Source organism: Rhinichthys klamathensis, unplaced genomic scaffold (assembly GCF_029890125.1).
Source record: "Rhinichthys klamathensis goyatoka isolate OS25496 unplaced genomic scaffold, OSU_Roscu_1.1 h1tg000011l_1, whole genome shotgun sequence".
In the NCBI taxonomy this organism is placed as follows: domain Eukaryota; kingdom Metazoa; phylum Chordata; class Actinopteri; order Cypriniformes; family Leuciscidae; genus Rhinichthys; species Rhinichthys klamathensis.
In genome coordinates, this window is record NW_026606564.1 from 47,116 (window position 1) to 70,804 (window position 23,689).

Below are 23,689 nucleotides of genomic sequence, written 5' to 3' on the forward strand. Positions count from 1 at the left end.
TCAAATCAAGGTTCTAAGTTTGCTAACGCTGCTATAATAATTATGTAAAGGAAATGTAGGCACAAACTAACAAACACTAAAATGTCTGTAGACAATTACTACCTGTTACTTTTGAGATGCAAAACTGAATGTACCTTTTGTTTTATTTGTGTAATACTATTAAGTTATTTTAGATGTAGACCTCTTGAAGAATGTGATAAATAAGTATGACAAATAATGAAAGACTTTGGATTATAAAAATTGAATAGAAATTCATTTGCTATGGTTTTATTGAATTTGCTGATTTAGTAAAGGATAGCAAGTATATAATTTTTTGTTTGTATTGTTCAATACATTTATTATCATAAAGTGACCTTATAGTGTTTATTAGCACAACACTATAAAATAGTAGAAAACTGAAAGTATTTTAGTCTTTAAAGCCAAAATTGCTGTTGAAATTGATATTACACGTTTCCTCTTGCCAATTAGATTGTCTAAAAAGGAGATTATTTTCTTTTAATAACACATTAATTATAAATTAATAAAGAGCCTTTTGAGAGTAATTTGTTTGTGATGCTTCTTAATTCTGTCTGAAATGTTACTATTCAGACTATATCTATAATTTAACATTAATCAATCATGTTATTGTAATCGAGTCTAGCAAACTGAATATATATTATTAGTAGTAGCAATACTATGTTAGTTGCTAGTAGTGTCAATAGTATTTTTTTAGAAAACATGATAGGCTAAAAATAACAAAATATAGAAGACAATTAGGATCTGAACTACTAAAGAAAGACTTGACAGTGTTTTTCCCAACGACATTACAAACAACCATAATCACCTTAATGTAAGAGATACAATGAATAAAGCAAAGACACTCTTCCTGGCTTAAACAAAATATAAATTATATAGACTCAAAGTTATTAAGGTCTTTCTGAAGTTATGTGAAATTGAGTTTGAGTTTGTATTAATATAATGAAACCTAAAATGCATTTCTTTTCTTTTTTTGGTAACGTTTATGACAGTGAACTAATAGCTTACAGTTAATACTTGACAGAGGCTGTTCGATTTAGATGCCCCGGATTTGCCTGACCTGTGCATGCGATTCTTAAATACTTTTTAATACATAACTCCTATTCGCTTGTGAATAATCCATTTACTGAATCAGCTTATATTGTCCCTATTGCGGTTGAAGTTCAACAAATACGATTTTCAAGCTTATAAATGCATCAATTTTACATAGGCACTATTTGTAGCAGTCCTGTGCTGAGAAGTTGCGGGGTCTTAAATAAAACACTCGTAATGAGGAGGCGCGATCATGGCGGACGTGTTGAGTGTTCTTCGCCAGTACAATATCCAGAAAAAGGAGATCGTTGCAAAAGGAGATGAAGTTATTTTCGGAGAATTCTCCTGGCCAAAAAATGTCAAGACTAACTATGTCATTTGGGGGTATGTGTGCGCTTGTTCTGCTCAGTTGTTCGTGTTGTTTTGAGCTGAGCTGCTTTAGCTGCTAATGCGCTACTGATGGACTCGTGTGGAGAAACTCCTGTTGTGTTGAAATGCTCATGGAAACGAGAAGGCGTACTGTATCTGCAAGCTAGTGTAAATGCATATATAGATACCGATAGATTATAACTACTATTTTGGCTGTTGCTTAAAACCCCACTGAGTTGTTTTCCTAGACAACATCGTAGGCTTCACTGATGCTGCGCGACAACTTCTCATTTGTTACTGTTGAACCATTGACATTTAGTCTGAGTGAGAGTTTAAAACTTTGTAATCAATCACTAATCACTAACTTGGTATCACGAAATAGTATCTAAAAACGGCAAAGTATGGTTTTTGTGCGTGCTATACCGTGAGGTAACATGTAAATAACACCGAGCATGGATATTTTGAGACGTATAATGTCTCAAAGTATTAGAATATTTCCAACTAATACTTTCACTGTACCATGGGAACCACCACAATCTTTTTGTAAGGTTCTGTGCTGTGCCCTATCTAGGGTTCATACAAGGTTGTTGCGTTTTGTAACGTATTTAGGTGGAAATGTATGTACTTAATGAAAGGGTAAAAAATGAGGTTGCAGGTTCAGTTAATGTTAGTTCTTCCTCTTTTTTTTGTCTTTTTTTTTTTTGTCTGGTAAATTTAGCTGTCACCAGAGAGAGCACTGGTCAAAGATGTGTTACTTCTCGTGTACAGTTGGGGTAGAAAAATTGATCCACAAATAATAATAAAAAATCATGACCTTACAATCCCACTTTTCATTTAAATGATGCTGATGTTATATAATAAAAATGGCTAAATAGACTTTAACCTTGTTTCATGTATGCATAAATAAATGTATATATGACATGCCATGTCATTACAGAACTGGAAAAGAGGGACAGCCTAAAGAGTACTACACTCTTGACTCCATTCTTTTCCTGCTCAACAATGTGCATCTTCCTCATCCGTCCTATGTGCGGAGAGCTGCAGTGAGTAAAACGATTTTTTTTATAAGTACTGTATGATTTTTACCATGGTTTTTTTTTATCTTTTAGATGCCAAGGACCTTCACATATGATTATTTTCATGCAAGGGACCCCATATCCTTAAAGGGGTCATATAATGCCATTTTATACAAGTTAATATGATTCTTTAGGGGCTAAATGAAAAGTTTGTAATATACTTTAATTAAAAATTCTCATTAGTATTGTAAGAAAACACTCATTTTACCTGGTCAAAAACACCTCTGTTTTCAGCACGCCGTTTCAGTGCATGTGTCTTTAAATGATAATGAGCTTTGCTCACCCCACCCGTCTGTTCTGTGGGGCGTTTTGACACAACACACTTGGATTAGAGTATTTATAGTCTTGAATCATATGCATTTGCAGGATGTAAACAGTATTTTGCAGGTATTGTGTTACCATTCATCTTCATGCAGTTATAACTGTTTTTTGACATTACTTCTTAATCAGTAACAGGTTATAAACCATCTACAAAAGTAAGCTTAGTGTAGTGTTACCACGTTAACTTTAACACCTGTGTACACAGTTTGTAATAACACAATAACCATAACGCGTTGTTAAACGTGGGATTATGAATTATATTGAGAGTGTCGTACATAGAAAACATGCCGTATTGTACCCTGTCCCTGAGTGTAACCTTAGCCGCATTCATCGTGAAGCGTGCAAGTGATTTACAAAGATTAACATAAAGGTTAATAAAACTTTACACTCACTTCTTTTGGAGGTGCAACAGGGACATGAATAGTTGGTACCGATTCTTTTTTCAGGAGCAGCTTCTTAGCAAAACCAGCTTTATACTGATCCTTGTTTATAAAGCAGTCTGGTGAGAAATGAATCGCGCAAACATGAAAGCATTGACGTTGCTCGTGGGGAATATTCCCTTCGAAAACAAAACTCAGCCACTGCGTCTTCAGCGGTTCGGATTTAGGAACATTAAAATGACTGTGTTCGTTATTACACCCAAGAACAGAACACCACAATCGCTTAGACGCCATTCAGCTCCAGCGTATGAACAATGGCGGACTATGATGACAGCTCGCTCAGGGCGGGTCTGTGTTGAAACGCTGCTGTCAATCAACAATCGTGGGAGGGGCGTCCACACTCCATCCACATTGGATGAATTTTTATCATTATAGGATGGTTGTGTACAGGCACTGCCAACACACATTTCAGTACAATCAACTTGTAAAAGTGCATGTACCATTATATGACCCCTTTAAATGCAGGTTTTAATTAAAGATTCATTCACTGTTAGAAACTGTCTTCATGGTTTTCTTTTATAATGTAGAATGTTCACATTTTGCATAGTTGATTGTAAAGTAAAAGGTAACGCTGTTTCTCGGATTGCAGACAGAGAACATCCCTGTTGTAAGACGACCCGACAGAAAAGACTTGCTATCCTATCTCAATGGAGAAAGCTGTAAGTGTGATGAGAAATCACAGACGTTACCGTATTCAACTCATTACTAAAGCAACATAACTATTTATCTGTTTGTAATTAAAGTGGCATTTAATAAAATTTTACAGCGTCCTCAACGAGTATCGACAGAAGTGCGCCCATTGAGATTGGTCTACAAAGGCCGACACAAGGTGTGTGGATTTTTCTTTTGAGCATGCTCTTGTCATTAAAAAAAAATCAGCATGCTTATATGATAAAAGTCTGAAACGTAGTTTGAAAAAGTTTTGTCTTTAAAGATTTGAAGTAGTTAAAAGTCAAGAATCACCCATTTACTGGCATTAATTTACAATTGTTTTAACAGTTAAAAGGGCAGCGGATGAAGCGTCGTCAGAGGCTAAAAAACCTCGGGTTGAGGTGAGAAACATTGAAACAAGTATTTCTTGGCTTTCCATCTAAAATCGTTACTTGCGTTTATATTGCTGAAAAGCAGAGCTCTAAGATATAGGATTCTAATTTGTGATTTATGCATGTGATTCTCAGGATGAAGAGCGTGTGCGTCTGGATAAGGAGCGTCTGGCGGCTCGTCTCGAGGGTCACAAGGAAAGCATTGTGCAGACGGATCAGATCAGGTATGATCAAGTGTTTTAAAGTGCCCCTTTTATCCTTTTTCCGATATTACCTTTCATGCTGTGTGTAATATAGTTGTTTGTGAATGTAAAAGCTCTTTCAAAGATCAAAGTGCAGATAAATGGAGTTATTGTCTCCCAAAAGAAAAAAAATGATTCTGAAATTCCTGAAACGAGTCGTCAGTAATTCCAGTCTTACTTTCTGCACGAACCTGCATGGGTTTCACAGATTTGCATAATGCCAGTCTTTGGTCTTTATTGGCTTCTCGTGAACAACGTCTACTTTGACCCTCAAACACTGTAAAGGTGAAACTAAAAAAATTTGAATCTGCTCGGTTCTGCAAAACATGAACCTGCAAAAGTTAATTTATTTCAGTAATTCAACTTAAATGGTGAAACTAATATTATATAGACTTATTACATGCAAAGTGAGATATTTCAAGCCTTTATTTGTTATAATTTTGCTGATAATGGCTTACAGCTTATGAAAATCCCAAATTCAAAATTAAAATATTGTGAAAAGGTTTTCATAGCTGTAAGCCATAATCATCAAAATGTCTTCAAAAAAGGCTTGAAATATCTATTTAGCCTGAATACAAAAATAATAGTCTCAGCATTAAAATTAATGTAGCCTATATGACAGACTTGCACTTAACTGTATTTTCCTTTTTTTAAGTGATTCCTATTATATTTCAAGCAATTCAAAACCATCATGGCTAACAGTGCCCATCTGAAGTTTCTCAGCTGAAGGAAATAAGCAGCCAAATTTTCTTATCGGCCAATAATAATATTAAAAACGAACATATATCTGCCGGTACCGATATGGTGGCCGATATATCGTGCATCCCTAAGGAGAAACACTGTGCGCAACAATACACTCAGAAGGCTTTTCAATCTGCAAATCGCCATGGTTTTAACTGGGGTTATCTTGATCTAAATGTATGCGTGCCCAATGAACAATATGGAAGACCAGTGGTTAATTTGAATAAAACTCAGTCAAAATATTTAACTTTTAATATATAAAAAATGTGGTTGTTACCATTTTTACAGTTCAAAATGTTCATTTTACATTTTATTAATAAACGTACAGTAAATTTACATCTGCATCCTAACTCAAGCTACTGACAAATGTACATTTCTAAGAGACAAAACATATAATATTATTAATATTGTAGCCTGCACTGTAAACCGTACCGAAGATATGCGTCATCAAAGTCATGCAACATAAACCTTTTGCATGACTTGAAGCAATATAACCCATTAGGACATGCAGAAACTAAGAAATATTTTTTTCCATTAAGATATTTTATTTTGTTTCATATTGGAATCTGTCTGTATTTTGTATTTATTTTTTATAAAAAAAAAAAAAAAGTAATTTGTTTTGATTGCAATTTTATTACAAGGATTAGTGGCCTGGCCCGCTGGAGGGTTGGGGGGTGCAAAGGGTCAAAAAAAAAATTTTGTTCTTTTTATTGTGAAGAAACCTTAGGATCACATACAATTGCTTAACCTCTTAACCGTTGCCAGAGCGTCGGCGCACTGAAGCGTTTTTTTTTTTATTTAGTTCAAATATACTATCAGATTTAATGTTATACCTTGACAAACTATACATCATTAAAAAGATATAAGACTCAAGATTCAGTATTTGACCACTATTGTATTCTGAGAAACTTATAGTGACAGTTATGTCTTAATTTGTGTCAGGAGTTATGAAATGAAAAAAATGAGTCGATACCTTTAATATGAATTATGAGCGTCAGCCGGTCCATTCATAAAAAACACTCCGTGCTGTCGTCATGACAGCGATTCACAAAACAACGTCCCTGAGGGCTTTTAGCTCAACAATGTGCAGATGTGGAGAAATATTGATATATTGTCATAGATTCACATCATATTTCTATAGATAGGAATAATATTTATTGAATTTATACCCAAATGCGTCGATGTAATCATTATGATCGCTTCTTACTGAGATGTGCTGTGTTTTCCATTCATACCAATAGCATGGGGGCGCTATTATGTCCAATAAAAGTCCATATATGGATCATGAAGAAGACCCATAGTCATGTGACATTCCAGGACGTCACTGAGTGATACAGAAAGTAGCTGACAGAGATCGCTGTAACATGCAGATAAAGATGTTTTGAAGACAATAAACATGATTGCAATGATATTTGAGTTACCTGTGTTCTTCAAGCCATGCCAGGTATTTCATAATAATAGATTATATTTATAATGTAATGCTAATCGATATAGATTTCATCATCGTTCAGAACACTAAATAATACATTTTCTGTCGGATTTTTTTTTATCTGAAGCCAAGTTAGATCACAGAAGATTATTTAAAACACTAGACTTGCGTTATATAGTAAGTTTGGAGCACAAACATGGTTTTAATCTCATAAATGGTCGTGTATTGATGGTGTGCTAAGCTAACATGCTAGCTAGCCCAGGTGCACCTGCTAACAGCAGTTATTGTTTTATGATTTTTTTCTAAATAGGAATGCTTACTGAAATGTTTCAGTGCATTTGATACCAGTTTCAAATATTTAGTGAGAACTTTGATAAAAGAAATTAGGGTTTGAAACCCTATGAATAGCCTGTGAATAGCCAGTCGTTAGTAGCTATAATGCAGACAAAAGAAATGCATATTTAGAGCCATAATAACCAGTCTGGAGAGGTGTAAATGTGTGCAGGGGAGACTGACACTGAATGGGGCACCACAAAACAATAGAGACAATAGACTGAATAGATGACTCAGAAGATGACTAAACATCAGTTTGCTAATAGAGTCTAATCAAAATAAAGTAATTTGACATGATCTTGAAAAACATTTAACTAAATACAGATTTTTATACTTATCATTTTCAGATTTTAAATATAAAATGGTCAGACATGTGGCTTTAGCTGCAGTGCATTTCTAGATTGCTCCAGGGCCAACTTCAATTTTATTTTCATGAAGATGTTTCATAAAAATAAATTTCTAATAACTTTACAAAACTTTGAAGCTATTTAAAATTGTTTTTTTCATTATGACAATAATTAATTCTACATTTACAATAAACAACCAGGTGTCAGCTTTCAAATGAGATCATACTTGTGCTTTTAGTGCAAAGGGTTCATGAACTGTATCTGTTTCAGTTTGGGTATGTCATTTCTGGGGATTTTTCAAAAGTGGGCTTGAAGCTTAACAGGTTAATCTATGAAAAATCAATTAATATTGATCACAAAAAAATATATTTTATATTGTTAAAGGGATACTCCACCCAAAAATGAAAATTCTGTCATTTACTCAAACTCATACAGGTTTGCAACAACTTGAGGGTCTTTCTTCTGCTGATCAAAAAGGAAGATATTTTGAAGATCGTTTGGAACCAAACAGTTGTTTGGCACCATTGACTTCCATAGTAGAAAAAAAAAATACTATGGAAGTCAATGGTGCCAAAGTTCCAATCGTTCTTCAAAATATCTTCCTTTGTGTTCATCAGAAGAAAGAAACTCATACAGGGTTGCAACAACTTGAGGGTGAGTAAATGATGACAGAATGTTGATTTTTGGGTGGAGTATCCCTTTAAGGAAAAACGACTGAAAAAGTGTAAGGAATTAAAAAACCAGAACTCCTGAAGTGTTTGTCATGTTCTGACAATAAAGAGTAGTCTATAACCACAATTAATGATCTAGTTTCTACAACTTTCACTTGGGAGCAAAAATCCACCTTACAAAGATTTGACATTTATTGTGAAAGTTATCGATATCGACTGATATGAAAAAGTTTATCGTGATAATTATTTTGGCCATTTTTCATTTTGTAAACCTGTTGTAGGAGACATCCAAAACAAAATTAGGAGCCTTTAAAATGGCATAATTGGAGCACTTTATCACTGACTATGGGAGTTCACAATACATACAACAGATTTTTCAGACAAGTTTGCAAAAAATGCAATGCAAGTGATTAATGGATTCTCTAAAAAGCGTTTTATAATTTTGTTCTTAATATTTTAAGTTGTAATTCTGGTTTTATAAACTCAATAAAGCTGTGCTGTACAGTGGTGTGAATAAGTTATTACCCCCATGCTAAAGTTGCCTAAAAAGAGGAATAAAAAATCATCTTTTGGAAATTGATCTTAATGCCTTAATAAGAAAAATGAGGAAAAATCCAACCTTTAAGGACACCAATTTTCTTTGTGTATGAATAATGTATCATAAATAAATAAATGTTCTTCCTTAAAATACAGGGTGCATAAGTCAGGCCCCCCCTATGTTAAATTCCCATAGAGTCAGGCAGATTTTTATTTTTAAAGGCCAGTTATTTCATGGATCCAGGATAATATGCATCCTGATAAAGTTCCCTTGGCCTTTGGAAATAAAATATCCCAAATCATCACATTCCCTTCACCATACCTAGAGATTGGCATGGTGTTATTTCAGTTAGCCTAATAGCTGGTTTGATTTGCATTGAAAGATGATCTTATGGAAAGTACCCCATGCCAATCTCTAGGTATGGTGAAGGGAATGTGATGATGTGGGTCTATTTTAATTCCAAAGGCCAAGGGAACTTTATCAGGATGCATATTATCCTGGATCCATGAAATAACTGGCCTTTAAAAATAAAAATCTGCCTGACTCTATGGGAATTTAACATAGGGGTGGCCTGACTTATACACCCTGTATTTTAAGGAAGAACATTTATTTATTTATGATACATTACTCATACACAAAGAAAATTGGTGTCCTTAAAGGTTGGATTTTTCCTCATTTTTCTAATTAAGGCATTAAGATCAATTTCCAAAAGATGATTTTTTATTCCTCTTTTTAGGCAACTTTAGCATGGGGGTAATAACTTATTCACACCACTGTATATTGAATATAGTAAAAGTTAAAAAAAGTTAGTCTTTAGTTGTGACCCTAAACTGTTTAGTAGTCCTAAATTGAGGCTGTGAGTCCCTCAGTTTTGCTAATCCTATTTCTGCTGATCTTAGGTCTCTGTCAGAAGCCATGTCTGTGGAGAAGATCGCTGCCATCAAGGCTAAAATCATGGCCAAGAAGCGCTCTACTATCAAGCCTGACCTGGACGATGACATCACCCAGAAACAGAGAAGCTTTGTGGACGCAGAAGTAGACGTGACCAGAGACATTGTGAGCAGAGAAAGAGTGTGGCGGACGAGGACGACGATTTTACAGAGCAGCGGCAAGGTGAGCGGAGTACCCTAATTTTCATAATTTTACCCAAAACACAAGGGCTCTTCAACATACACTCTCCATTTAAAAAAATAGATGCCATCATAGTCCCTTATCTTTTTTTCCATGAGAACAATTCAATTTTGTAATCTCTATTCAATAATTATCTCTTTTGTCAGAGTAATATCCTTAAAATGAATTCAACTGAGTTGCAACAAAAAATAGTGAAAATATATTTCAAGTTGTTAATCTATGTAAACAAATTGGTCATTGTGTGTGAAAATTAGGGATGCACCGATACTTTGCTTGTGTTCTCATTAAAATGCTCCAATACAGCGCAGCGTGGGAACAGTGCTTGTGACAAAGAAACACAAACATTGAAAAAGTCAGATTTTCATTTGTCCCCTTTAAAAAAAATGGATCTGCTGTAAAGCGCAACACAAGGCCGTTGGTGCCCTCTGCAGGCATTTATTATAATACATAATGTACATAACAGGGCTCGAAAGTGCGAACATTTCCCTCGCATTTGCTACTAAAAATAGATGCAAACTGGAAAATGCATTTAGTTGCACGTGTGCGAATGAAGTTTTTATTTGTATTTTTTAACACATTGTTTTGGAACTAAGACAGGGCTCTAGAGTGCGACCAAAATTTGTAAGGGTGCGACGACAATTTTTCCCAGGTCTGCTGCCTGAAAAAAATAAAAAATAATAATAAATTGTTTTTTTTTATATATGTATGTAAGAAAGTAGTAGTAGTAGTAGCCTTTATTGTCACTTAGTCACAAGTACCAGTGAAATTAGCCATCAACCTGTCCATACAGACATACATACAATATGACAAGGGGGTAGACAGGACAGGAAGACAGGGCATTGAGGAAGAAAATACAGCATAACATGAGGAGAGGTTAGGAGGAAAAAGAAGGCAACCCTTTTAACCCCCAGACTATGCTCATGTGAGGAGTACAGTTTGGGAACAGTAAAAAAACACCTCAGCAACATTAGCACATAATCGGTACACTCTACAACATGAACACACAAGACTTGCAACGGGAGGGGAGTGGGGGATGGAGGTAACCCAGCACAGGCAGGCAGCCATCCGGTCCTGCAGCCATTCTCGGCGCTGGTCACAGACCCGCCTGTCAGGCTGGTGGTACAAAGCGTTGAAGGCGAGGAATGGGGGGTGATTGCATATGTGTATATATGTAAGAGTTCGTGTATGTGTAGGCCTGGAGTCGCTGCGCCTGGCATCATAATCTAGGTGCCTCAAGTCCGCAGGATTGTCATAGCTAAAATAACCGATAAGAATACCGTTAAAGTGCAGTATCGGTAAGAGTAGTAATACCGTTAAAACCTGATCTATACCAATCCCTACTCCCCGGTCAATGCTCCGACAACAGCCCAGACATGGAGCTCCTTCAGCCACCAGTCTCCTCAGTCACTGGTAAGATGCCAAGCCCTGGTCCTTCATCGGAGATGGCATCCGACTCAAGAGACAGAGGTAGAGCCTACCGAGCCTGAGCTAGAGACTCAAAAAAAGTGAAGCACTTTAAAAATATATATATATATTTTTATATATAGTATAATTGTGCTCAAATAAAAAAAAAAGTATTTACCTACACCTTATTCTTGTTTAAAATCATTTTACATAATGTATATGAATGTATATGGAGCATGATAAAAAGGTGACCTTGAAATTGTGGCATTAAAGGTGACGCGTGCCGAGGAACAAATTGGGTGCACCTAAACTTTGTGCTGGTGCACCTAAATAAACAAGTTAGGCGCACCAGTGCAAACCAAGGCAAAAAGTTAGTCTGGAGCCCTGAAAGATGCTGTAAGGGCCGCCGAGCCGTATCATGCAGTGGAAAATTGCTATTAATGTACTGCCAAGGGCTGAAGCAAGCGGGCATTTGTTTTGTTTTTTAGCACTTTAATTACTTTATTGAGGTGTTCATGCTGTTTATACATTTTGAAGTAAAAATAATTACATAATAATTAAAGGGATAGTTCACCCAAAAATGAAAATTCTGTCATTAATTACTAGCCCTCATGTCGTTCCAAACCTGTAAGACTTTCATTCATCTTCGGAGCACAAATGAAGATATTTTAATGAAATCTGAGACCTTTCTGTACTTTCCATAGACGGCTACGCAACTACAACTTTGATGCTTCAAAAAGTTGATGAATGTTTATATGTGAATAAATGCTTAAATTAAATCTGTTCATCAAATAAAGTGATTGTGTCTCTTCAGAACATTTGGACTAAACAACTCAATTCACATTCATTCATTTCGCCCCTAAAAATCTTTCTGTGCTCCTAAATTTTCCAACTTGGGAGCACATGTGCTCCTTCTGAGAAAAGTTAGCATCAAGCCCTGCTAGAGCTGTCACGATAACTACTTTTTGTTGTGCGATATATTGCACCAAAATTAATTGCGATAAACGATATTATTGTAATTTTCAGACCATTTTATGCTACTGATTACATAATGACAATATAATAGCATAATAATGCAAGTACACTGTTACAAAGAACAAAGAACATTTTATTCTTATTGATTCAATATTTAAAAATATATCCCAAATAAATAAAACAAGTAAATAAATACACTTTCGTTAACAAAAAAGTGCAAGGTATCAAGAACTAGATCAAAACAAAGTAATATGTCAATTTAAACTTTTAAAGTGTCTCACACAAATGCTGGTTTTTCGACTGTGTATTATGGCTGCATTTCTTTGGCTATTTAGCGAGTTACGCTGTCGCTATCCGTGTGCGCCATATCACGCTGTCACGTTTACATTTGCACTGTCGGGAAAAGGCATCTGCAACAGATAACTGTCTGGAAGAAGGCCCCTCTCCAACTCCAGCTGCAGTTGTTGTTCCCAGGTTGAAAAACTGGGTGGGATGGTTATGTTTTAGGTGCGATTTTAACTTTGTTTGTTGTGTTGCCTCTTTTCGTTGCTACTGTTTTAAAACACAGTCGACATACCGGCTCGTTCACGTTAATTAGCTCTCCTCTCTCGTTCGGCTTAAAGCCAAAATGTTCCCACACCGGAGCTGAAGATTGCGGCTTTGAAATCAATTCCATGTTGGACTCGTTCTTCCTAACGTTCTTCCTAACTTTCTCGCTGTAGATATCACGAAACAGAACACTTTAAAATGCAGTTGGTTCACGCCTTCTCTTCACCTGACGGTGTCCTCTCTCTCTCTCTCTCTCTGTGTGTGTGTGTGTGTGTGTGGACACGCTGCCTGAGCCCCGCCTCCGAGGCTCCGACACAGAGTGCAGACATGACGACAGGCAGCGCGATCAACTAAAATGTTGGTCTTGGTGACATTCATTTTAATGTAAAAATGAATCTAATTATTATTTTTAATAATAAAACAAATTATCAGTTGCAATATATCGCGGCACCAAAAATGATGGCGCTCATTTCCATATATCGTGCGATAAGTCGATATATTGACTATCGCGACAGCTCTAAGCCCTGCATAAGATAATTTTATATAATATTATATACAGTAGTCAACATTTGAAGTGGAAGAAAACCTTTCATCAAAGTTATACATGAATTTGAACAATACCCGTTCTTGTCTTAGGACAACTGATTAATTATTTCAAATGTTGACTACTGTATTTTAATATTTTAACAGGTTGTTCTATAAAACCATATGATTACTTGATTTTGATACTATTGAACTACATATAATAACAATGAGGCAACAATATTTGTTTAAAATAATTTTAAATGCTATTATTTGCTTGGGTGTGTTTTTATTACCACAAACAAAATACCGGATTAATCGTCAAAATGATCGATTACCGAAATAATCATTAGTGACAGTCTTAAACATTTCTATTGAGCTCACTGCAATCATTACACACATGACTGGCAGTATTCTGTAATAAAGCAAGGCAGGCAATTTTATCAAATATATTATTAAAAATAGGAACAAAGCAAAGTACAAATACTAATTAAAAGTTACAATTTAAAGTTTATTTAAAGTGTATATTTTTCTAAAGGATTATTACACGGCTCTGAAGAATACTAGATTCTGATTGGTCAATCGCACCATCCAGTTCTATGTTAGTCCTCAATAACAACCCATTGCTAGGATTGCTTGGAACGGGTTTTCCTCGTGGAAGGTTTGCATTTGGTGAGCTAATAAAATTAAAACTCAATTTAATATTTTGTGTACAGTTATTTGTCATGTTATCGTGGACTCGCTCTCTCTTATATCATACAAACGCATCTGCTGCCATTTTGCGACTTGTTTTGTACACTGTAATTGATTATAAGATAACAAACAGATACGATTTTAAAACCGTTTCATCTCAAATTATCTCTTATCCCCATAATTATTTATGTGGCGAAATGCTGTGTAATATGTGGTATGACTGTATACCGTATCTCTTAATTATCCGTCTAGTTTGAATTTGCCGCTTGCTAGCAATTGCTTTCTCTGTGGAAGCTTAATATTTAATGTCTAATTATTTACTTGTGTGGCAAGTAGCCATGTAATAGGCGGGATAATATACTTCCAGCCGGTTGTTATCACAGAATAAACCCTGACGGTTTAACAACCCTGATGTGAAGAGGAGGATATGCATTATCTTCTACTTTATCTATTTATTTTATACAGTGAAAACTATTCAGAATTTTACATTTGATTACTCTATTAAAATTCTGTGCCTGAAAACTACTGTAAGACCGACTTTAAAACTTAAAAAGCATTATTTCATTTGTATCTTTGTTCTATTGTATTTATTTGTATAGCAATTGAGCCCTGCTGAAGCAGCTCTAAATATCTGCTGTGCTATTAAATTAAAGATAAAATCTGATAGAGCAATAGAATGAATAGTGAAAGTAATGCATTTTAACAGGCAGAATTAAGCATGAAATAGGCTAGTTTTAAACCACACGCTCAAATACTCACTAAGAAGAGGGCTGAAGAGATGAGCCCATGTAAGTGGTTAAATGTACTTGCACCTCAGAATGCTTTTATTACGCAAAATTAATGTAAACACAGCCCACTGCGAACACCCTTGTAATTTGCTTCAACCTTTTCGAACTTTGCTTTAATCTTCCATAAAATAAAATCTTTCATAGTGTTTGTAAGGAATTGGAAGCAAGTAGAGTACGGCTGTTTCTAAAGCACGCAGCGTCATCTGCTGTTAAAAACTAAGCTCAGAATCGTTTGAAGAATCGCGATGCATCGATTTGTCCCAGACCTAGCGAGTACCAAAAAGTATTGGTACCGGCTTCGTTCTGGAAAGTGGTACCGGTGCATCCCTGGTGAAAATGTATTTACTTTTTCAAAAATATGTCCTATAGTTAAACTATTATTGCCTCATTAAAATGATGTAACTATACATGTGGGTTTTTATCTGGGTGTATTTGACACTAGTGTTACAGTGTTTATAAATCATAAAATGGTTGTCCTGCAGGTGATAGTTGCATTGATCAAACTGCTAATCTTGTTTTTATGAAGATTTGTTGTAGTCAATACTTGGATTAAATCATATTTGTTCTGCTCACCCAGTTTTATTTACACGGTTACAGTCAATAGCCGTGTTTCCACCGAAATTACCCGGAACACTTTGTCCCAGAAACTTTTTTCCACCAGACCTGTTGCTGTCTAAAGTACCGTGTAGATTAGGCAAATTAGAACAATGACGTAGGACTGTGTGCTACTTAACAGTTCCTGCTGGATTTCATCTTCTGAATTTAAGCTTAATAAAGGCTGAACCTTGTTGTCGTTCCATCTGTCGCATTTTTTTAACTCCATTGTTGATTCGAATAGCGAACTGTTACTGCCCGCAGGCAACAGATAAAAAAAAAAATGTGGATGAAATAAAATGCTGCGTGGAGTCATTCAATCAAAATGCAGCATGAACTCAACTAATCAGCATGTTAAAGGGATAGTTCACTTTGAAATTAATTTCTGGTATGTTTTAGCTTACCTCAAGGGCATCCAAGATGTAGGTGTCTTTGTTTCCGCAGTAGTTTCAATTTTGATATTTTTAGGTCAAACCGTTCTTGTCTGTCAGTCATATAATGCAGGTCTATGGTCACCACCTCAAAGAGCATGCACAGAATAAGTCCAAATTAAACATGATTTAATGACTCGTAAATGTAAGTACACATTGATGGCCTAAGACACGAAACGAGCGGTTTGTGTGAGAAAACAAACAGTATTTATATCGTTTTTACCTCTTGTAACGCACAGTCCGAAGCGCCCGTGCCCTCAGATCACTTAGACGTGGCTGTGGTTACAAGAGGTAAAAACAATATAAATACTGTTCGTTTTCATGGATGGAACACAATGTTGTATTTTAGGAATTAACCACTGATAAATGCTAAGGCACTAGCATAAATATATGAATATTTTATCGTGGTGTGGTGTCACTATTAGTGTATTGATCCCAGGATCAAGCTAATTTTCAGTGTAGTAGACCTAGATAATTTACATGCTGCAATAATTGTAGCACTTTTAATAATAATGTGTTTTAAAAACAGTATGGTCAAAAAATGTAATGTCACAATCTCATAACTTGGTTAAAGTCATGTTTGTGGGGTTACATTTTGATTGACGATGAGTTGTGCACAAAAGTGTAGGTTAAGAATATGATCTCCTGAACATGTTGATCTTCTGATTTTGTAGAACTTCTCCAAAAATATATTTGCCATCCTACAATCAGTGAAGGCGCGGGAAGAAGGCCGGGCCCCTGAACAGAGACAGACTCAGAACCAAACTCAGGTGGTGAGTACACAACTAAGCTGCTTCAATAGCATGAGAATGTCTGTCTGTGGTGTCTGCTTCCTTTTCACCTTTATGTAAAATAGATGTTTGTTTGATAGCACTACAAAGGGTGTTGTGGAAAAATTAATATTTTAGTTGTCATTTGCTTTTGTGTGGGTTTTCTTTTCTAATTCAAACCTGTATTTCTCTATAGAATGTATGCCTGTAGGCCACAGAACAAACACACACACACACTAGTGCTGCCGCGATTAGTCGACTTAGTCGACGTAATCGACCATGCAAATTAGTCGACGGCAATTTTTTTAGTCGACGTGTCGTTTTACTATTGACCGCTATTTATTTTTGGTCTCCCGTCACAAACGGCTCACTGTAATTCACCTCCACACACCAGTCTGTGCGCCCTGCTGGTTTATCTGCTATCATTTTCCTTCACGTTCCCGCCCGCCTTCACTGCTTTGATATGAAAAATTGCGGAGGCAGGTGACGGAGCTTTCACAGTGGGCTCGTTTGCTGCGGTCCGAGTCCGAGCGCGAGCGCGATTGTTCCCGGCGCCCCCCGCAGCGTTGGTCTGGTTTCACACTCAATTCTATCGAACCCTGTTGAGTTTGCGTGCATCTTATGCCATCGCAAACGTGCACGGCGCATGATAGAAAACAGAACGCAGGTCAATATATTGTGTTTTTCAAACGGACTCTTTTGAGGAGACAGGATTTCCAAATGTGTTGCCCTGATTGCACGCGCAATGCGCGAATACACTGCAGACTCAACTCTCGCGTATCCAAGGTAAATCATCAACACTATCATCCCTTACATGTGTTTTATTTAACTAAATGCATCATAATCAGCTAAAACGCATGGGCAGGTTACTTAACTTCCTGAACAAGCGCTCCCGAGTCCGTGTTGCTTTCACATTCACGCGAACCGCGGCACGTGCCCGCCATGCACGCAAGTGTAAACGCGAGCTACATAACTGCGTGCCTGACTGCTTTCAGCGCGACTCATAGTGGGCTAGTCCAGACTCTTTCAATTCAATTCCAATTTATTTGTATAGCGCTTTTCACAGAAAATGCATTGCATCTACTTTACTATTCAGAGTGATGTTATCAGTTATGCTTTTCAGAAATGTAAATAAATTAATCATTATTAGCTTACTGTACATTTTTTAAGGCAGAACAAAGAGCTAATTTAAGTAATACATACATGTTTGTTATTAGAGGATTAGATTAGGACTCTGACAAATATGGTATAGCCTAATGGAAATGCAGTAATGCTTAGATTGTTAATACATAATGTTTTTGAACAGGTGACATTTTATGTTTTGGCCCTTCAGTTGAATTCAAAATAAAATGGACACAACGAAATAAACACTTGATTTTTTTTTAATTAGTCGTTTAGATTAGTCGACTAATCGAAAAATTAGTCGAAAGATTAGTCGTTAGAAAATTAGTCGTTAGTGGCAGCACTAACACACACACACACACACACACACACACACACACACACACACACACACACACACACACTTAAGCAAATGGTTAGACAGAGCCTCTGAGTTTGTTAGCATGGGTAATCAGGAAAGACAAAGGGTTATTCACCCTATTGACCTCACAGGTGTAAAGCCCAGAGAGAAGGGGGGGTCAGAGAAACCATCACGGAAATTTACAGGAGAAGGGGCTCTGAAGAGAGGGGTATAAAGGCGGTATGATTGCTGTGGGATTTCACGTCTGTGTTCCTACTGTGGGGTAGCTGCCATGGTATCTTTTGTGAACAACCTCCTTTAAAAGAATAAACTTTCTTTTAAAGTACAATTGGAATTATTGATGTCTCTTACGATGTGATGCTTGTTTTGTTCATTATTGTTTTTGCTGCAACAAGGGCCAAACAGCTCGCTCTTAGTTCATAAAAAATCCAAGTCCAGGCACTCAGTTGGATGCAAAAGTTAAAAAGCCTTTATTATTTTAATGGCTAAAACATTAGAACACCAACACGTATCGGCCCACTGGCCTTCATCAGGGTGTTGGTAACAAACGGACAGAATCAAGTCATACTTCTAGGCAGAGGCATTAGTCATTACCTGAACTATTGCCTCTAGTGGGCATGAAATTTTGTTGCAAGTGCCAGATAGGGTTGGGAATCGAAAGAAATTTTTCGCTTCCGGTTCCGCCAAACGATTCCGGTTCCCATTCAATACAAATAGTAGTACGGGGAAAATACACAATCCTTTTTGTGTTTTATTTCTGATACTTGTCAAATGAGTTTAAAGGGATAGTTCGGCCAAAAATGATATTTGACACATGCATTACTCACCCTCAAGCCGTTCGAGATGCATATGTCAATCTTGTTTCAGACGAACACATTTTTAGTTATTTTAGAAAATGTCTTCCCCTTCAGTGGATATAATGTGAAGCAATGGGGTCACCCTCCTTCAAGTCCCAAAATGTGCATACATCCTTCACAAAAGTAATCAATCCGGCTCCAGGGGGATAAACGAAGGCCTTCTGAGGGTAATCCATGCGGTTTTGTCGTAAAAATATACATATTTAAAACTTTATAAATGAAAATATCTGACTCCTGGCAACGATCGACGCGCGTTCACGGGTGATGGAAGTCGGCGTACGAGGTAGGACGTAGCGTAGGAACCGAATCAGATATTTTCATTTATAAAGTTTTAAATATGTATATTTTTACGACAAAACCGCACGGATTACCCTCAGAAGGCCTTCGTTTATCTCCCTGGAGCCGGATGGATTACTTTTGTGAAGTATGACTTGATTAATACAAAGTATAGTGTTATAAATGTACATAATAATAAAAAACTTCTGTGAAAAGGGTCCCATCTCTTACAAATTGTATTTTCATAGGCCACATTCCAACTGTCCATTTCAAAATGACTATATTATAATAATAATAATATTTATTATTATCATCATTGTATTATCTTTATTTTATTATTTTAAAAAAAATTATATTGCAACTGTAAAATTATAATTATAATTTCTTCATTTTCAATGTTAAACCCACTCTTATTTTGACAGCGCGGGTTTCCAGCAAATATGAAGTGCGTCACCATGTTCAGTGTTTCAGCATCTCCGAACCAATCACATCACAGAACATGTAACAAGCTGCTCTGAAACGCTGAAACACAGTATTCTATCATAAGCTCATGCGTGAAAATGATGAGCGGCAACCTCCCCGTCTCTCTCTTGATCCAACACGGAAGTGACTTACACTGCAAATCATCGACTGCGCATACCCGTCAGATGAAATCCTGCAGGTGTCAGTGCTTTCTCCGTCCATGCAATAAATGCACATCTTTGAATGAGCGTGGATTTCTAGCGCATTTACTTAAACTTCTTCGGTAATATCTATGGTTTGACCCATTTGAGAGGCGGCCAAAATCAGAATTTAAAATGGACTAAATAAAGCTCTCTACGAGCTTGACGTGCGATGCTGCGCTGACTGACTTGTATGTGCATGAATCTCTGTCACACGCTCAGAGTAATATTGTAAGTTGCTGCATAATAAATTAACTAGCAGAATACAGCATTACTATACAGTCTCTCTAGCTATGTCTTTTAACTATTATAGTATTTCAAATGGCAAAAACATGAACTTTAACTATTGGCTTGGCTTTCCATCAAGTCAGCTGTCACTTTAGTGCGAGGCCCTGTGCGGTCGCACACTTGGCACAGCCCTTGCGACGGTACTGCCAGTAGCATATAGCATTAGCTCCTTAGCCTGAGCTAACTTAATCATGTCGATCTAGGCTGGCGTGGTTTCAGCAACCAGGCACCTCAGCTCTACCCACATCCCGCCTCTTTGCTAATTTTCTGTAATCCGGGAGTGACGCTCTGCCAAGATGGCGACGGCCGGCTCCGCCCACTTTGGGCTTCAAAAATGCTGATGTCACGCACACTACGTCTATATTTTTTTTACTATGGTAAATGAACACAGTGCCGCACTTCACTCTGAAACCAATAGCGCAAATGTGTTATTAAATCCCTGCCTGCGCAATTGTCAATTGGACGAAGCCATATTGCAATATTGATTTTTTTTTCTTTTTCTTGATTTATCATCGAGCCTTAGTGTACCTGTTATTAAAAAAATGTCTAGTGACACTCTAATGAAGTAGCTAACCTAATCTATGTATGTTTATTTATGCACTCCAATTTGTTTTTTCATCCTATAGGATCCAGCAACAAGAAATAAACAGCCAGTCCCAGCTGCCTACAACAGATACGATCAGGAGCGATTCAAAGGAAAAGAGGGTAAGTTGGTTTTCACCAGCTTTATTTTTGACCATTGAACATGTTGACTAAATGGAAATGCTGCAGCAAACATTTTTTTATAGAATATCTGCAGATTTTTTTTTTTTTTTTAATGTTCCTAGTTATAACCTTTTAAATCATTGGCTGGGTGACCTGTTAGCGAGCTCTTTAGGTTTATGACCCACAGTTTAGGAAACTCTGATCTGAAATTTACGAACAGGGTACTTAAGTGTATCATCCATTTATGATGAAGCCCCCGAAAATGGAATTGAGGCTTACTGGAAATAATGAACTTTTTTTTCTTTTTCAGAAACGGAGGGTTTTAAAATTGACACTATGGGAACCTATCACGGTATGACGCTGAAGTCAGTGACGGTAAGTTCATATGTTATGCATCCTATTTGTTTTTGACTACCTTAGATACAAACTATGTATGGCAAATATTTTGTTGAGGTATTTTTTACATTTCTGGCATTATTTCAAGAATGAATGAAATATAATAGCATGGGGTTGTTAAACCATGGCCCCATTTGTATGACACATGGCAACTGTTTTTAAAGGAAGGTGTTTTGTTTCAGCTGAAACTGCTACTTGGTCCATAGCACATAAAAAAAAAAAAAAAAAACGTTTTAATTAAGTTGGTTGCTCAGTCAGTACTGTACATTTGCGCGTGTTGTAATTCACTGTTGTTGGTCAATTTAAAGCTGCAGTCCGGCGTTTTTTCTCTTTGTCGCCATCTCTGTTCGAAATCTGCAATTGCAGTCATTCGCGGAATTATCAACTTTATGTGAGTTGTACTTCAACACCCTCGACACGGCACAGCGTGGATGAACACAGTGTTTGAGGAGACTGTGAGGCTGTCAGTCACCGCTCCGGTGTGGATACTGTCATTCAGAATCACAGATTATTATTTTTGGAAGTATGACTAACATAAGAATTTTCACCGGAAAATGTCATCTGAACCAGGGCTCCAGACTAACTTTTCCACTGGTTGCACTGGTGCTACCAACTTTCTCAGTTGGTCGCACCAGCATATGATTTGGTCGCACCTTTTTTTTTTTTTTTGCTACATGCCATGGGATTAATCAATGCATGCCGATGAATAGTGGTTTTAATGGACCAAGGCTAGCAAACACTTTCTGTGTTGCAGCAGAAATACCTGTAATATATTAATTATCATTGCCAAATTTCAGGATTTTCATGGATTTTGGACAGTAATTTTAATCTGTAATTTTAAACATTTTACATTTGAATTAGATACAATCTTATCTATTTACATTTGAATCATATTTTATCTATCTATCTATCTATCTATCTATCTATCTATCTATCTATCTATCTATCTATCTATCTATCTATCTATCTATCTATCTATCTATCTATCTATCTATCTATCTATCTATCTATCTATCTATCTATCTATCTATCTATCTATCTATCTATCTATCTATCTATCTATCTATCTATCTATCTATCTATCTATCTATCTATCTATCTATCTATCTATCATCATTAAACATTCAAATGTATGAATTACGTTTTAAAAGATTAGAGTATTATAATAAAGTGATACAGATTTTTCATTATCAAAGTTTATAGTTGTAACAAAAAGTAGAAATCTCACACTCCTTACCTTCTGCATTTTATAATAATTTCCTTTTCCTCTGTCGAGCGATCATGAGAGTAATCGCTCGACAGAGGAAAATATAACCGCTGAAAAGACGTAGGAGGCAGGGGCTCGGTGTTTCGTGAGACCTTTTCATTTTTATATGCCTTAATTCGTGAATTCGGAATTGGCGCGTTTCACCATCAGTGTGCAATGCGCGTGACGTCTACGTTCGTCAATAAATAAACTGCACGACGTGTCTTGCGGAAGAACATTGTAGACAGAACTTCTCTCCGTTAATGTCTATGGCGAGTCACGCAGGCACTGGGCTACTCCGCAGCCGAGACGACCCCGGGATAAAATAGTCTGAATATAAACACTTATTATAGGCGTACCGTAGTGATTCAGAATAAGTCAAAAACACGGTTTGGAAAATGGATTCATGATGCCTACTCGTTCATTTTGAACATAAGTTACAGACTGCAGCTGCTGATACAACGGCGTTCTGTTGCTCGAGCGTCCACTCGCACAAATGCGACCACATAAAATTTTAACTCGCACATTCTCAAAAAATGGTCGCATATGCGACCAATTTGGTCGCAGTCTAGAACCCTGTGAACTAGTAAGAAACATCCACCTTTGTTCTGGTTCTGACATTGCAGTAAATCTAACAACCGCTCCTAAGTTATCATATTATGCAAAACCGTGCAAATTATACTTTGTTCTCAAATTGTTAATGTTAACAACATAAGCAAGCATTGCGTGACTACATGTAATGTCCTTCCGATATGTATCCTTGTTTTCGCATGGGTCCGGTTGCAAAGTCCGAACAAAGTCTTTTGCATTTTACAGCGGGTGAATCTGTTGTCACTGGTGATTGTTGTTTGAACCTTTCTGGATCCGCCATCAAATTGATAAGTTTAATCATATCAAGCGCTGTGAGAAAAGGCCATAAATCTCCACCTCCAATATTCCTCACACGCATTATAGCCTACTAGCCGAGACTCCTTCTATATGTACAGATGTGACGTAATGACGCAAAGACATGCTCCAATCTCCCGTGGAAATCCACCAGTACCACTGGAATTAAAAACATTATTACAAGCTTACCGCTTTGAATCGAGCTAAGGCAAGCAGATCGTTTTGAACACTGGCTGGTCATGTATCTTCTCAAATATGTATTTTGGATCATTTTTAACCCAAAAAAAGCTACGGACTGCAGCCTTAACCAAAAAAGTAGTCAAAGATCAAGTTAGTTTTTAGCCATTTACCTATCAGGTACAATACATAAGAAAAAAATATCTCTCAACTAATGCTGTAAAGTAAACCATAAGGAACCCCAGTTGGTACATCTTTCT

At 36.6% G+C, this 23,689-nt stretch overlaps 1 protein-coding gene across 1 annotated transcript in view; it reads left to right on the top strand.

The window, feature by feature from the left end:
- The first annotated feature begins 1,268 nt into the window (after nt 1-1,268).
- Nucleotides 1,269-23,689, top strand: part of cdc73 (cell division cycle 73, Paf1/RNA polymerase II complex component, homolog (S. cerevisiae)) — a 59,899-nt gene continuing 37,478 nt past the window's right edge. The window contains exons 1-10 of the mRNA XM_056262957.1: nt 1,269-1,431; nt 2,354-2,459; nt 3,843-3,912; nt 4,020-4,082; nt 4,253-4,305; nt 4,432-4,520; nt 9,497-9,710; nt 16,359-16,457; nt 20,647-20,725; nt 21,036-21,100. Coding sequence (XP_056118932.1) covers nt 1,301-1,431; nt 2,354-2,459; nt 3,843-3,912; nt 4,020-4,082; nt 4,253-4,305; nt 4,432-4,520; nt 9,497-9,710; nt 16,359-16,457; nt 20,647-20,725; nt 21,036-21,100 — 969 coding nt within the window. The 5' untranslated portion in view covers nt 1,269-1,300. The remainder of the gene's footprint in view (nt 1,432-2,353; nt 2,460-3,842; nt 3,913-4,019; nt 4,083-4,252; nt 4,306-4,431; nt 4,521-9,496; nt 9,711-16,358; nt 16,458-20,646; nt 20,726-21,035; nt 21,101-23,689) is intronic.